Consider the following 15382-nt stretch of genomic DNA (forward strand, 5'->3'; position numbering starts at 1 on the left):
ATGAACTAGTGAAGAGACTCTCACAAGGAACGGTCGTAACGGCCCAGCAGGGCAGAACTAGCCGCCTTCATAGATGTGGCTGCAGTGTTGCAGACTTTCCTCCCCTCCGAGTCCAGTTTACGGCTTTCCTTGTCCAGAGGGACTGTGGACGAGGGGGCCATAAGCATGTGGCTTCTTCGCCACCACCACAATGACTGAATCCGGAGAGGTGGGGGGGGGGGGGAGGGCGGTCTGCCCAAAGGAATGCAGAGTCAGAGTCTGGGAGACGGTATTTCTTCTGGAGCCTCAAAGGCGCAGATTTTACAGACGCAGGCGTAAGGAAGAACTCCATCGCCGGTTTCTCCAATCCGGGTACCCATCACTGACGTAATGGGAGTAGGCACAGACAACGCAATGCCCAGTTTCGCCGCTCCCCTCACAAGAACCTCCTGAAATGTGGCAATTGCCACATGCATGACGAACACTGCACAGAACAGACGATATATTAGCTTGTGCAACTCCTTCATACTGTCACCAGGAGCACAGCATTCCCCTCACTGCTTTTAAACTAACATAGGCACAACATGCCTGGCAGAAATCAATTCCTTACATTGACTTCCAAATAAAACACAATTTTTGCTAGGCATGGCCCACATGTGTAAACAAGCATCTGCAATGCAATAGGTCTCGCAATAGGAAAGTGTGAGCTATTGGTATTGTAAATGACAATTTTTTTAAATATGTGTTGGCTTTGAAAATATATAAATTAATAGCATTGTTATTCACAAAGCCAATAGCTTACACTTTCCTAATGCGAGTCCCATTGGCTATGGCAATGCTTATTGGTAGCAAGCAAGGACAGTGCTGTTTTGGTGCTGAGTGATGCTGTTGTGGTGCTGAGTGATGATGTGGCGGTGTATTAGAGTGATTTGGTGGTGTCCCAGAGTGATTTGGTGGTGTCCCAGAGTGATTTGGTGGTGTCCCAGAGTGATTTGGTGGTGTCCCAGAGTGATTTGGTGGTGTCCCAGAGTGATTTGGTGGTGTCCCAGAGTGATTTGGTGGTGTCCCAGAGTGATTTGGGGGTGTCCCAGAGTGATTTGGTGGTGTCCCAGAGTGATTTGGTGGTGTCCCAGAGTGATTTGGGGGTGTCCCAGAGTGATTTGGTGGTGTCCCAGAGTGATTTGGTGGTGTCCCAGAGTGATGTGGGGGTGTCCCAGAATGATGTGGGGGTGCCCCTAGAGTGATGTGGGGGTGCCCCTAGAGTGATGTGGGGGTGCCCCTAGAGTGATGTGGGGGTGCCCCTAGAGTGATGTGGGGGTGCCCCTGAGTGATGTGGGGGTGCCCCTGAGTGATGTGGGGGTGCCCCTAGAGTGATGTGGGGGTGCCCCTGGAGTGATGTGGGGGTGCCCCTAGAGTGATGTGGGGGTGCCCCTGGAGTGATGTGGGGGTGCCCCGGAGTGATGTGGGGGTGCCCCAGAGTGATGTGGGGGTGCCCCAGAGTGATGTGGGGGTGCCCCAGAGTGATGTGGGGGTGCCCCAGAGTGATGTGGGGGTGCCCCAGAGTTATGTGGGGGTGTCCCAGAGTGATGTGGGGGTGTCCCAGAGTGATGTGGGGGTGTCCCAGAGTGATGTGGGGGTGTCCCAGAGTGATGTGGGGGTGTCCTAGAGTGATGTGGGGGTGTCCTAGAGTGACGTGGGGGTGTCCTAGAGTGACGTGGGGGTGCCCTACAGTGACGTGGGGGTGCCCTACAGTGACGTGGGGGTGCCCTACAGTGACGTGGGGGTGCCCTACAGTGACGTGGGGGTGCCCTACAGTGACGTGGGGGTGCCCTACAGTGACGTGGGGGTGCCCTACAGTGACGTGGGGGTGCCCTACAGTGACGTGGGGGTGCCCTACAGTGACGTGGGGGTGCCCTACAGTGACGTGGGGGTGCCCTACAGTGACGTGGGGGTGCCCTACAGTGACGTGGGGGTGCCCTACAGTGACGTGGGGGTGCCCTACAGTGACGTGGGGGTGCCCTACAGTGACGTGGGGGTGCCCTACAGTGACGTGGGGGTGCCCTACAGTGACGTGGGGGTGTCCTACAGTGACGTGGGGGTGTCCTACAGTGACGTGGGGGTGTCCTACAGTGACGTGGGGGTGTCCTACAGTGACGTGGGGGTGTCCTACAGTGACGTGGGGGTGTCCTACAGTGACGTGGGGGTGTCCTACAGTGACGTGGGGGTGTCCTACAGTGACGTGGTGGTGTCCTACAGTGATGTGGTGGTGTCCCTGAGTGATATGGTGGTGTTGTGAGGCGTGCAGCAGTGGGAGGCGTGCGGCAGTGGGAGGCGTGCGGCAGTGGGAGGCGTGCAGCAGTGGGAGGCGTGCAGCAGTGGGAGGCGTGCGGCAGTGGGAGGCGTGCGGCAGTGGGAGGCGTGCGGCAGTGGGAGGCGTGCGGCAGTGGGAGGCGTGCGCAGTGGGAGGAGTGCGGCAGTGTGAGTAATGCAGCAGTGTGCGGAGTGCAGCAGTGTGAGGAGTGCAGCAGTGTGAGGGGTGCAACAGTGTGAGGGGTGCAGCAGTGTGAGGGGTGCAGCAGTGTGAGGGGTGCAGCAGTGTGAGGGGTGCAGCAGTGTGAGGGGTGCAGGAGTGTGAGGGGTGCAGGAGTGTGAGGGGTGCAGGAGTGTGAGGGGTGCAGGAGTGTGAAGCATGCAGCAGTCTGAGGCGTGCAGCAGTGTGAAGCATGTGGAAGTGTGCAGCATGCAGCAGTGAGTAATGCAGCAGTGTGAGGCGTGCAACAGTGTGAGGCGTGCAGCATTGTGCAGCATGCAGCAGGATGAGTAATGCAGCAGTGTGCAGCAGTGTGTGGCGTACAGCAGTGTGAGGCGTGCAGCAGTGTGAGGCGCGCAGCAGTGTGAGGCATGCAGCAGTGTGAGGCGTGCAGCAGTGTGAGGCGTGCAGCAGTGTGAGGCGTGCAGTAGTGTCTGGCGTGCAGCAGTGTGAGGCGTGCAGCAGTGTGTGGCGCGCAGCAGTGTGAGTAATGCAGCAGTAAAATCGTAAATCATACGTTCTTATATAGCGCCTATCACCGTAATGTCTCAAGGTGCTTGCTTTGGGAACCCGTCCTGGCTTTTCCCTGCGAGATAACCCCTACTGGGCATCCCCAAGGTGAGTGTGACCCCATGTTTCGAGTAGGCACCGAGGCGAGAATTATCGAGTCCGTGGACAATTTGAGCTCAAGACCCTGCCGCGTCGGGGATTGAACTCTGGTCCCGAGTCTGACCTCTGCGTCCGGGTCTGCCTCCTCTAACCGGTGAGCCACACTTCTCTGTGCAGCAGTGTGAGGTGTGCAGCAGTGTGAGGCGTGCAGCAGTGTGAGGCGTGCAGCAGTGTGAGGCGTGCAGCAGTGTGAGGCGTGCAGCAGTGTGAGGCGTGCAGCAGTGTGAGGCGTGCAGCAGTGCGCGGCGTGCAGCCGTGTGAGGCGTGCAGCTGTGTGAGGCGTGCATTAGTGTGAGGTGTGCAGCAGTGTGAGGCATGCATTAGTGTGACGCGTGCAGCAGTGAGAGGTGTGCAGCAGTGAGAGGCGTGCAGCAGTGAGAGGCGTGCAGCAGTGTGTGGCTTGCAGCAGTGTGAGGCGTGCAGCAGTGTGAGGCGTGCAGCAGTGTGAGGAGTGCAGCAGTGTGAGGCGTGGGGGAATAAAATGCACTGAGAAAGAGTGGGGAAGCACGAGCCGACGAAGAGTGGGGGGAGGGGATACTCGAGCCGACGAAAGAGTGGGGGAAAAAAAGCACTAGCAGACGAAAGAGTGGAGAAAGAAATGCCCGATCCGACGAACAAAGCATGAGTCAGAGAATAAAGTAAAATGTGAGCCAGAGAAATACAGGAAATATGTGAAGAGCCTTGTAGAAAAGAAAGAAAAAAAAAGTTCTCGGCATTGCTGTGGTAGGGGCGGGGGATTGCATTCCTTTCAAGTCTGATGCGGGGGTGGGGGTGGGGGAGCGGCAGCCTTTGAAGTCTGATGCTGAGGCTTTACTTCTTAAGCACTTTTTTCATTCAGCTGAACAGTTTCCTATCACCAAAAGTAATGAAAGCAACAGTATGTATACAGATTCCTCAGCAGGTTTCTCTTCTATGACAAGACAAAGCATATAAAACCATTATCTGATAGAGCAGAGAGGATTCCATTTATAAGTCAATTCCTTTCTTGGTATCCTTAGACAGTTTAACATTGGTTTGCAATAGTGGAGCAAGGAATACACCACAACACACGCCTGGCATTCTAAATAGAAAATCCTCTTTCTACTGATTGCCGTCACTTGACTAAAGAAAAGAGCAGCAGGATAGTCCAACCAATGCCCACTATAAACATGTTATCTAAGTTGGGTCTGGTGGCTTAGTGGACTAATGTGTCCACTATAGGGTCCTGTGTTTCACATCATGGTCACAGGTTCAAATCCCGGTGGGTCCACTAAGCCTTTCATCCTTCTGAGTTCAATAAAATGAGTACCACTGAGTTGGTTAACAATTAGTATCTGTCATTCAGTGCCAAGATACCCTTCGATGAACATGCACTTTACAAATACACGTTCTGTAATGTTACTGCAATCAAATCATAATGAAATTTGTATGTACCTCCATCCACACACATCTTTGGCACTGGTTGGGAATGGCTAGCTGAAATAGTCAGAGTGCTAAAACACAAGATCGGAAGCACTGGAAAACAACAGCCCTATTATTTTTTATTGTCTGCATCCATCAATAGCCTAATGACCTAGGACTTGCTCTACTGGGAACAATGCCTAATATGTTAACGAACACTCAATTATGACCTCCCTGGGGGTGTAGTCAGACTTCAGATGGCTGAAAATATTTATCAGCATCTTCGTTGAAGTATTTACTATTTGGAGTGGCCTTGGATACTGCAAAGTGAACTGCAACACTCACAAACACACAGTATGATCCTCTTTCTAAAGGAGGTCTGAATGCTGGATGTTTAATGCGGAGTTCAGGATGTTTGTAGACAAGTAGGTAGAAGTGATGAAGCAATGTGATACTTATTAAATACTTTAGTTAAGAACCACACGGGATGGGATGAATCATATGTCATGACTGTTTCCCTAAAAACGAATTCACAGTCTGAAGGAATAGGGCTCATGTGTAGAATTATATATTTGCAAGATGATCCTTTAGGAAAGGGAATGGAAGCACATAGATTTCTTAGGAAACAGAGAATGGTTGTTAAAATGATACAATAACAACATTTACATACTTTCGAGTTTCAAGGGTGGGAGGAGAAAAAGGCTTCTACTAGAGCTAATTAACGAAAAAATAAAGAAACTAAGAGTCAGAGATCAAGCTAGATCAACGGCCAACAACCAATATGACTGTAAAAATGGTCCTTTAATTCAAAGAGACACTTAAAGAATTGTCAGAACGTGAGCAGAAACACAAGGTTACTGTGTTAAAGTCTGTTTGAAAGGAAACAATCTATGTGGGCCCAGGGTCTTATCATGAGTTTTCAACTTTTAGATTGAGTCTAATAGAAAGTAAAAAATTAAAGCAAAGGAGGTTTATGGGTCAGTAGATGGAGCAGTATACTCCAATAGGTTGATTAACCAAAAATAAGTTAAATTTACCTAGAAATACCTTAGGAGATAAACATTTTTACGGTCACCTAGAGGAATATCTGCAAAATATTATGTGCAAGTAATTTTAATTCAGAATCCATAATCTCTTGTGTGTCAGTAATAAAAAAAAGCAACATGATCAGGTTAGTTTTTTCAGTCATGGATTTTAAGAAAAGCCATAAATTATAGAACCAATGTTATTCTGTGAAACATTCTTCGATGAAGTACTTACCAAGGGATATATTGCTAATGAAAGAATCTCCGGTTAGCTCAGTAGTGTTATGTGCTTTATCTGACTCAAAAGGAGAAGTCAGTCTGTCACTTTTCTGTGCAACGGAATCTGCACAATTTTGAGAAAGAGATTCTTGGTTCTTTGGTGAGAAAACTAAACTCTAAAAAAAAAAGAAACATCAGAGGATTAGGTTACTAGACAAACAAATTAACTGGATTTCAGCTCAGTAAAAAAACAATAGAACGTTCAAACCATTTTAGGTGCCAGTGCTGCCCAATTTATGCTGGTAAACAAGTTAACTTACCTTCAGTAGAGTCTCTTACTGCTAGAGACTATCTAGTTGCACATTCTTCCCCGTTTGAATATTCTCCCAGGGAGAAGAATAGATCCAGACACCTTTTAGCAGTACTTCTACAGGCAGTCAGGTGGCACAGTACAGCGACACTGACACTGTTCTGCTGTGGAAACGACGTGCGGAGTCAAAATACGCCAAAATACGCGCACTGACATCAGTTGCTTTGAGGCTGTCAGCTCACTAAATCGTAGAGCCCCAGCATCCAATTGGCTTCGACCAGTGTGCAGAATTCGAGACTTGGGAACATTTTAAATGAACAAAGACCAATTTACAACAAGCATTTGTAATGCAATAGGTCTCGCATTATGAAAGTTTGAGCTATTGGTCTTGTAAATGACAATATTTTTATTTATGTGTTGGTTTTGAAAATAGCTAAATTAATAGCTTAGTCATTTACAATGCCAATAGTTTTAACTTTCGCAAATGCGACACCTATAGCATTTGTAACGCACCATGTTTTGTATTTGAAATGACTTAGATGTATTGATATTACAAATAACAATGGCTTTTAACCCTTTAACTGCTGCCGACGGCCAACGGTCGTCACGAGCACTACCTCCCCAGTGCTGCGCACGACCGTTGGCCGTCGAGCCAGCATTCGTTCTTCGAACGTTCAGCACTGAGCGCTGAACGTTCGAAGCTCTGATGAGGTTAATTATTTTAAATAATTAATACTTAAATAAAAGTGATTGTAATTTATAATGGCAATAGCTTAAACTTTTGTAAATAACTTTTGTGAAGATTATGTTCAGTGTATTTTATTGTGATGAAAATCCAAGAACAGAAGTGAAATATTAACATCTTTTTGTGACATTTGTAATAAAGCTTGAAACTTTGAGAGAACATATTTGACCCAGTTGTTGTTGAATTGTTGCACAGATTGATGCTGTGATGGCGCAGAGTGATGTTTTGTGACGACAAGTGATGCTGTGGTGGCCCTGAGTGATGCTGTGGTGGCCCTGAGTGATGCTGTGGTGGCCCTGAGTGATGCTGTGGTGGCCCTGAGTGATGCTGTGGTGGCCCTGAGTGATGCTGTGGTGGCCCTGAGTGATGCTGTGGTGGCCGTGAGTGATGCTGTGGTGGCCGTGAGTGATGCTGTGGTGGCCGTGAGTGATGCTGTGGAGGCCGTGAGTGATGCGGTGGAGGCCGTGCGTGAGTGATGCGGTGGAGGCCGGCCGTGAGTGATGCGGTGGAGGCCGTGAGTGATGCGGTGGAGGCCGTGAGTGATGCGGTGGAGGCCGTGAGTGATGCGGTGGAGGCCGTGAGTGATGCGGTGGAGGCCGTGAGTGATGCGGTGGAGGCCGTGAGTGATGCGGTGGAGGCCGTGAGTGATGCGGTGGAGGCCGTGAGTGATGCTGAGCGGTGCTGTTGAGTGGTGCTGTAGTGGTGCTGAGTGGTGCTGTGGTGCTGCTGAGTGATGCTGTGGTGGTGCCGAGTGGTGCTGTGGTTGTTCTGAGTGATGCTGTGGTGCTTTTGAGTAATAATGTGGTGGTGCTGAGTGATAATGTGGCGGTGCTGAGTGTTGCTGTGGTGGTGCTGAATGATGCTGTGGTGGTGCTGAGTGGGGCTGTGGTGGTGCTGAGTGGGGCTGTGGTGGTGCTGAGTGGGGCTGTGGTGGTGCTGAGTGGGGCTGTGGTGGTGCTGAGTGGGGCTGTGGTGGTGCTGAGTGATAATGTGGTGGTGCTGAGTGATAATGTGGTGGTGCTGAGTGATAATGTGGTGGTGCTGAGTGATAATGTGGTGGTGCTGAGTGATAATGTGGTGGTGCTGAGTGATAATGTGGTGGTGCTGAGTGATAATGTGGTGGTGCTGAGTGGTGCTGTGGTGGTGGTGTGGTGGTGCTGTGGTGGTGCTGAGTGGTGCTGAGTGGTAATGTGGTGGTGCCGAGTGATAATGTGGTGGTGCCGAGTGATAATGTGGTGGTGCCGAGTGATAATGTGGTGGTGCCGAGTGATAATGTGGTGGTGCCGAGTGATAATGTGGTGGTGCCGAGTGATAATGTGGTGGTGCTGAGTGATAATGTGGTGGTGCTGAGTGATAATGTGGTGGTGCTGAGTGATAATGTGGTGGTGCTGAGGGATGCTGGGGTAGCGCTGAGTGATGATGTGGTGATGCAGAGGGCAGAAAGGCACAAAAAACGAGTCTAACAGGGGGCAGAAAGGCACAACAAGACCTATTGCATTGCAAATACTTGTTGTTGGAAGTACTGAAGGAATTTTGGGTGTAACTAAAACTCTGTAGTCTGCTTCGCCCTAAGCTTCTACTCTGCTACCTTCAGATCATTAGTAGTATTAACAATGACGGCGCACTAAATAGAGATACGTTCATAAAAGCACCAAAACAAACTCAATGTGCAGGTTTGAGTACAGCCAAGTTACATGGGGAACTTAGCACATGGCGAATTGTCAACAAAAGAGGTGTTAAGAGGGAAAAGACAATTAAAGATAAAGGAACACAATGGCAGATAAAAAAGGAACACTAATTTCTGTGCACCATCTGACTTAAAAGAGGGAAGGACATGCACCACATGTTTTTACTCATTTCCTAAATACACCAGCAATGTGTGTAGGTGGCAAGATTGCTGAACTATAAGAAAAAAGTATTGCATTAAAGCTACAGCAAAGCCCAAGCTAATTTTTATGATTTCATAGCCTAGGCTCTTTGTAGTCTTAGGAGGGGTTTAAGGAGGTGTGGTGTCTGCCTTAACAGTAGTTGTTAGGGGTACGGTGCTATATTTGGCTGAGTAAAACGGATGGTTTAACAAGGTGATTTAACAACCGCACTCAATGTCCAACCCACCATCGTGGACTCAGCAAAATCTTTAGGCATAACACTCGACACCAATCTCAACATGCAGCAACATATCAGCAAGGCAACAAAGGGAGCGAACTTCCAGATCAATACTCTGAGGAAACTTAAACCCTTCCTCCCAGCCAAAGACTTCCAAACCGCAGTACAAGCACTAGTCATCCCTCGCATTGAATACGGCAGCATCGCCCTCTGCGGACTCCCCCTAACTACAACCGCACCCCTAAGAGCTTCTCTAAACGCTGCAGCGAGACTCATCACTGGGTCAAAAAAGCACTCCCATATTACCCCTGACTTGAAATCCCTGAACTGGCTGCCTTTTGAAGCCAGAATACATCTGAAAATCGCCTGCATGACACACAAGGCGGTACACCTAAACTCACCCGGCTACCTCGCTCAGAAACTGACAATCTCTGGCGGAGCTAGAAACACTAGAGGCACAAACAATCTTCTGCTGAAACCTCGAAGATTCCGGAAGGAAAAAACATATAAGCGCTCCTTCTCAGGAATGGCGCCTAGGATCTGGAACTCACTCCCGCCCGAAACCAGGCTTATCTCTTCCACTACACTCTTTAAAAATGAAGTAAAAGCTATCCTCATGGCTAAATACACTTGAACTATTATCTCGTACTCTGTTAATACTCTGCACCGATCTGTACTACATGTTTGGCCCCTTTGCTTATTTGTATTAGTTGTCTTATTACTCACATGATTGGCTTTGCAGCCACCTATTTGTACTGTTTGACCTATTGATTTATCTGTCTGACTATGCTCCCTCATGTACCCCTCTTTGTAAAGCGCTCTGATATCTGCGAAGATCTTGTCCGCGCTATATAAAACTTTCAAAATAAATAAAATTAAAAATATTACTTTGCAACGTAAAAGCAGAACAAGCATTTCACCTGAATTCCAAGTAACTGCAGCAGTAAAAAAGAAACGAATAGTTTCTTACCTGTCGGTGTAGTTTTGCAGCTTGAAGATCTTTCTGGATTCACTATGCTGTGCATTATTACGCGGTCTAGTGGTTGGGTCCGGAATCGTAGTCTTGTCTTTGTTTTTTTTGGGGTTTTTTCGTAGCCCAGGTGGGCGTCGACGTCCCACCTTTTGGTGTCTGTCCTGTGACGTCGGCATGCTTCCTGCAGAAACTCCCACCCTTGGGCGCCATCTTCGGATTCTTTTTTCTTTTCCGTTTGTGTTCTGTTTCCGAATTGTATGGCAATGTTTTTATCTTTTCTCTTTTAGCGCGGTCTTCCTTGAAGTTCCATGAAGTCTTTTAATTAAACATTTTTTTTGTTTTTTGTTTACCACCTCTTTTTTCCAGCCTCATCTTTCTGGCGGAGGTGGGTGGGTTCGCTAGTGAATCCAGAAAGATCTTCAAGCTGCAAAACTACACCGACAGGTAAGAAACTATTCGTTTTGCAGCATGAATCTTTCTGGATTCACTATGCTGTGCATAGACTTCGTAGCGGTTTGTTGTTATTGTGGCGGCTGGGTGGAAGATGAGCTTGTGTTCTTGAATATGAGCTGAAGCACTTTCTGTCCCACTTGTGCTTCCTTGTTCATTTGTATGTCCACACAGTAGTGTTTAGTGAACGTGTGCACAGAAGCCCATGTTGCCGCCAGGCATATGTCCAGAATGGGAGTGTTTGCCAAGAAGGCTATTGTAGCTCCCTTCTTTCTTGTTGAATGGGCACTTGGCCCCTCTACTAGTTCTTGTCCAGCTGGTTTGTGGCAGAATTGTATAGTTTGCACGATCCATCGTGAAATTGTTCCTTTAGTAACAGCTTTTCCCATGAAACTTTCAGCAAAGGAGACAAAAACTGTTTTGTTTTTCTGTGATCTTTAGTTCTCTCTATGTAATGCATGACTGCACGTCCCGCATCCAGAGTGTGCAGTGCCCTTTCTGCTTTTGTTGTTGGTTTCGGAAAGAAACTTGGTATTTGAATCGTCTGGTTGATGTGGAACTTGGACACCACCTTTGGCATAAAGTGTGGGTCCGTTCTCATCACCACCCTGTCGTTGTGAATTTGTATGTAGGGTTCCTGTAGTGTTAACGCCTGGAGCTCGCTTACTCCGCGTAGCGAGGTGATTGCCACTAGGAATGCTGTTTTTAACGTTAGCATCTGTAGTGAGGCTTTATGCATCGGTTCAAAAGGTGCTTTCATGAGTTCTGTCAGTACTATATTGAGGTTCCATGCCGGTGCTGGTAACCTTTTAGGTGGTGCTATTCTTTTTGCACCTTCCAAGAATCTTTTTACAATTATAGAAGTAAAGAAGCTTTTGCCTGTTTCTCCTCTAGTGTAGGCGACAATGGCTGCTAGGTGTACCCTTAGCGATGATGAGCTCAGGTTAGTCTCGAGCAGGTGTGTGAGGTACTTAAGGACTGTAGAGTCTCTTGTCATCTTGTTGTGCAGACCCTCCTTTTTGCACCATAATGTGAACCTCTTCAATTTGGCCACGTAGCACTTACGTGTTGTGCTTGGTCTTCTTGCCTCTCGAAGTACCCTCAGGGTGCTCTCTTGAAAGTCTTACCTGTATTTGAGAGTTTCTCCGTAAATCTGTGTAACGAATTCCACAGAGATCAGTCATACCTCACCAACAAGGCTGATGTTCCATACATCATTTTTTCAAGAGCATCTATTTGTTTAATTTCATTGTCTAGTGATACAGAAGAAGAAAGAGCAACAGTGTGAGACTTTTCTCCCGCTGCTACAAGAACCAAATCTGGAGGAGAGTCCGATCTAAGGAACAGTGGTTCTTGATAAGGTGGCGAATATTTTTTTAAAAGCCAAGATGAAGCAACCTCCACTGATGTAGGCATAAGAAATAATTGCATCACAGGTTCTAATTGGGCAGGAACCAGAAGAAGCAATGGCCGTGCTTTGGCTCTCTGATGCAACCTCTCCAATAATCACAGAAGACATAGTAGAGGTAGAGATATCAATGTTTAATTTTGTTGGTAAGAAGATCTTCTATTGGAGACAATCTTGCCGGTGGTATATCCATCAGAGTAGGTGAATAATCTCTGACTGATGAACAAGTAGTGGTTGTCCAAGATGGATATGAGTTTTTGTGTTGAGATCTGGAGCTTCTGCTTGATCTTCTATAACGTCTGGATGTAGATCTGGTGTTTGAAAATCTCCTTGATCTAGCTCTTGAACTGATATGGTAGAGTCGTGGACTCCTCACCTGTGTGGAGAACTATGTGGAGAAGTTGTAATATGTAGGCTTCTGAGGGGCCCTGTAGTAGTAGTAGTAGGGAACACAGATGGTGTGCCTGAAGAAAATTTAGGCAATGCAGACCTCCTGGCACATGGCGTACTTGAGATATGTGTCTCAGGTGTGACCCATGATGGTGAAAAATTACGAGAATATTCCGATATATGTGGCACAGGTCTATGTTGTAAATATTGAAGCCAGGATGGAGGAATATTCAAAGCACCTTGGGAGCGAGACAGATTCAGTAGCAGGTGGTGAATTTGTTGGTAAAGACAATTTATTGCCTTGTTGTTGAATGTTTTTCTTGAGACAGATGGTGGCTTAGTCGTTGGTTTTGATGTTGATGCCTGCTTCAAATTCGATGAGTGGTGGACTGTCAACGTCAATGTACGGTTCAACTGCAAACATGCAAACACCAGGGATGCTTTGATGTCGACTGTTGTCTCAACTGTATCTTCGACGGAGTTTGATGGTATACCTGTCAATGGTGAACACACTGGTAGCTGTCCTGGACGCTGTAGGAAGCCGGCTCTTTATATAGTGTACCAAAATGAGGTTCACTGTGCAGAGAGTCCCGGTATCCCTTAATAATGTACAGGGGCTTTCTTTAACAATACAATGGTGCTCTATTTGTGGAAGTGTGGTCGAGCAGCTTTAGACTTATCAGAGGGAAGTGCTAGGCATTTGTTGCACACACAGAGTCAATAAACCAGACACGCACTCAATAAGGAAATTCAACACCAATTTAGAAAAATAATAGATTTTTATATTAATTTAGACACTTAGAAAATACAGATGTCAGATTTGAGCCATGGGCCCTCGAACATGGAAAGTTACAAAACAGTTCTTTTGAACTTAAGGTAAGTAGGGGCCAAGGTCCTTAGAACCACCAGCAGTTTTAGTTTACCTGCCCTGGTGTGTAAGGGTGGCAGAGGTGCTGGTGGCAAGGGTAGCGTTGAACACTACTGCTGTAATTTATGGAGAAACCTGTGTGAGAAAGTGCCCTCTTTCTACCTGCCTCCACTTTTTGCTGATGTGCTTTGACTGAGTGTGCCCTTGGCTCCTGCTAATCAGGTACCTAGTAAATGGCACCACAAGTACCCAGGGCATTGTGACCAGAGAAGGCCCCTATGGGCTGCAGCACTTATCGTGCCACCCGTGGAGGTCCTGTACCTTCACACTCACATACTGCCTTTGCAAGCTGCGTGTTTTGATGCAGAATAAAGTGAAGAGTCGACATGGCACACATCGGCGGAGGGCTGTGAGGTGGGAGTTAGAGACCGAGTGCTTCTTGTGACTATGTGACGGCGAGAACACAGCCCCACGCAGCCCCGGGTTTAGAGCAATCCTCATAAACTCGTGTATGTGTTCCCCCACAGAAATACTGGCGAGGGAGAATAAGTGGAACAGTTTTCCACCACTACGCAAGAATTAAGGTAATAAACACCCTAGCTGGGTAAGGATTGGAAAACAGGGACCAATACCCTGATGAAAGCCTAAATGCCATCCGGATGGCGGCGATGTAGAGGCAGAAACATGTTGGTAGCAGCAGTGGGGATATAGGGACCGTGACTTTCCCTACTTACCCCTGATCTTACTTTTTAACCCAGCCAGGGATCACCAACAGAATAAATAGGAGAAGGTTGATCCTTAGGCTGTTTTAACACTTTTATACTGCATTGTTTGGTCCTGTGAAAACAGGGAAGAGGCCTTCCTGTTTTTCTCTGTTTTCTTTTCTATGTTCTGTCTTAGTGTCATTTGTGTATCATCACATCTGTATTCCTTTTACCCTGACCCTCAACACTTGTCTTCGTCAAAAAAAAGATTGCGCTCCATCTAGAGTGTTGGTCTGCACCTAGGTGTCTGATGCGGCCCAGTGATGAAGCATGACACCGCGAGGTGTGTGAGGGCAGTATTAAGATATCTATGATCTTCCTCTAAGTGTTGTTGCAAGGAACAGTATAGACTTTTTTGTCTGTCCCCCTGTGCATTTTTATGTTAGGACTAATATCCTTAATCTACGAATAAAATACTGTATGGATGAGGCTATACTGGTATAGGTAGAGTTTCTCTGTTGTGTGAGTTTAGACTGTTAAAAGGGAGTCATGGAAACAGTAATCCCTTGTCTCTTTGGTGTGTTTTCCATACATCCATGTGGGCCATGCCTACAACCCACAGCCCTGGCATAGGTAAGTCACCACTCTAGCTGGGTGCACTATACCAGTGGAGAGGGTATAGGTGCATGACCCCTGTGCCCCTATAGTGTCCAAGTCCATTCTTAGACATTGTAAGTGCAGTGTTGCCATTAAGAGTATATGGTGCTGAGAGTTTGTCATTATGAGCTCCACAGCACTATAATGGCTTCACTGAAAACTGAGAAGTTTGGTATCAAACTTCTCAGCACATTAAACCCACACTGATGCCAGTGTTGGATTAAATGAAAAATGCACAAAGAGGGCATCCTAGAGATGCACCCTGAAAACGAACCTACCACTATTATCCAGGCTGAGTGGCTGCTTCCAGCTGCCACCACTAGACATGCTTCTGGACCCCTGGGTCGAAAGCCTGCTGCTCTCTGGGGCCTGAAACAATGCACATCCTGGGACGAGGTGCCAAGCCTCTTCCCCCAAGATGGGCAGGGTTCACGAAGGGGAAGCTTCAAAGGCTTGCTGCCTTTGTGAGCTTTTCGAGGCCACTTGTTGCTTTCACCAACTGGTCCCCACTGGTTCGGACCCCCACTTTGGGAGGTAGAACTGGCGGGAAAAACAAGTGAGGAAGAAAGGTATGCCCACCTCTCCCAACTCCACCCCTCTGGTGGGGAAGTTGAGTTGAAGCACAACTCTCAGTCCCTGCCATCTTGCAGATGGGGGGACTCAGCCAACCAGGTATAGGCTCATGCCCCCTCCCACTGGAGGGTGGCATAATAGAGGGTGTACCCACCGCAGAGAAGGGACCCCTTGGTCCCAAACTTTTACCTACCTACCTGTAACATCCCTAAATATAGTATTTTGGGGCACCCCTGAACCTTGCTTCCTCAGACAAGAACCTGCAACAAGAAAAGAAGAATAAGGACTGAACAGTCGTGCTGAAGCTAACAAGAGAAAGACGCCCCCTGACATGGGCCCCAGCTCTACCGGCCTGTCTCCACCTCGAACCTGCTCCTGAGAAATCCCGGAGTATCC

At 47.7% G+C, this 15382-nt stretch overlaps 1 protein-coding gene across 1 annotated transcript in view; it reads right to left on the reverse strand.

Annotated features, from left to right (window-relative positions):
* Positions 1-15382, reverse strand: part of CEP295 (centrosomal protein 295) — a 582564-nt gene that overhangs the window by 130463 nt on the left and 436719 nt on the right. Inside the window, exon 29 of the mRNA XM_086935313.1 lies at positions 5819-5978. Coding sequence (XP_086791439.1) covers positions 5819-5978 — 160 coding nt within the window. The remainder of the gene's footprint in view (positions 1-5818; positions 5979-15382) is intronic.

The sequence above is a fragment of the Lissotriton vulgaris genome, chromosome 8 (genome assembly GCF_964263255.1).
Source record: "Lissotriton vulgaris chromosome 8, aLisVul1.2, whole genome shotgun sequence".
Classification (NCBI taxonomy): Eukaryota; Metazoa; Chordata; class Amphibia; order Caudata; family Salamandridae; genus Lissotriton; species Lissotriton vulgaris.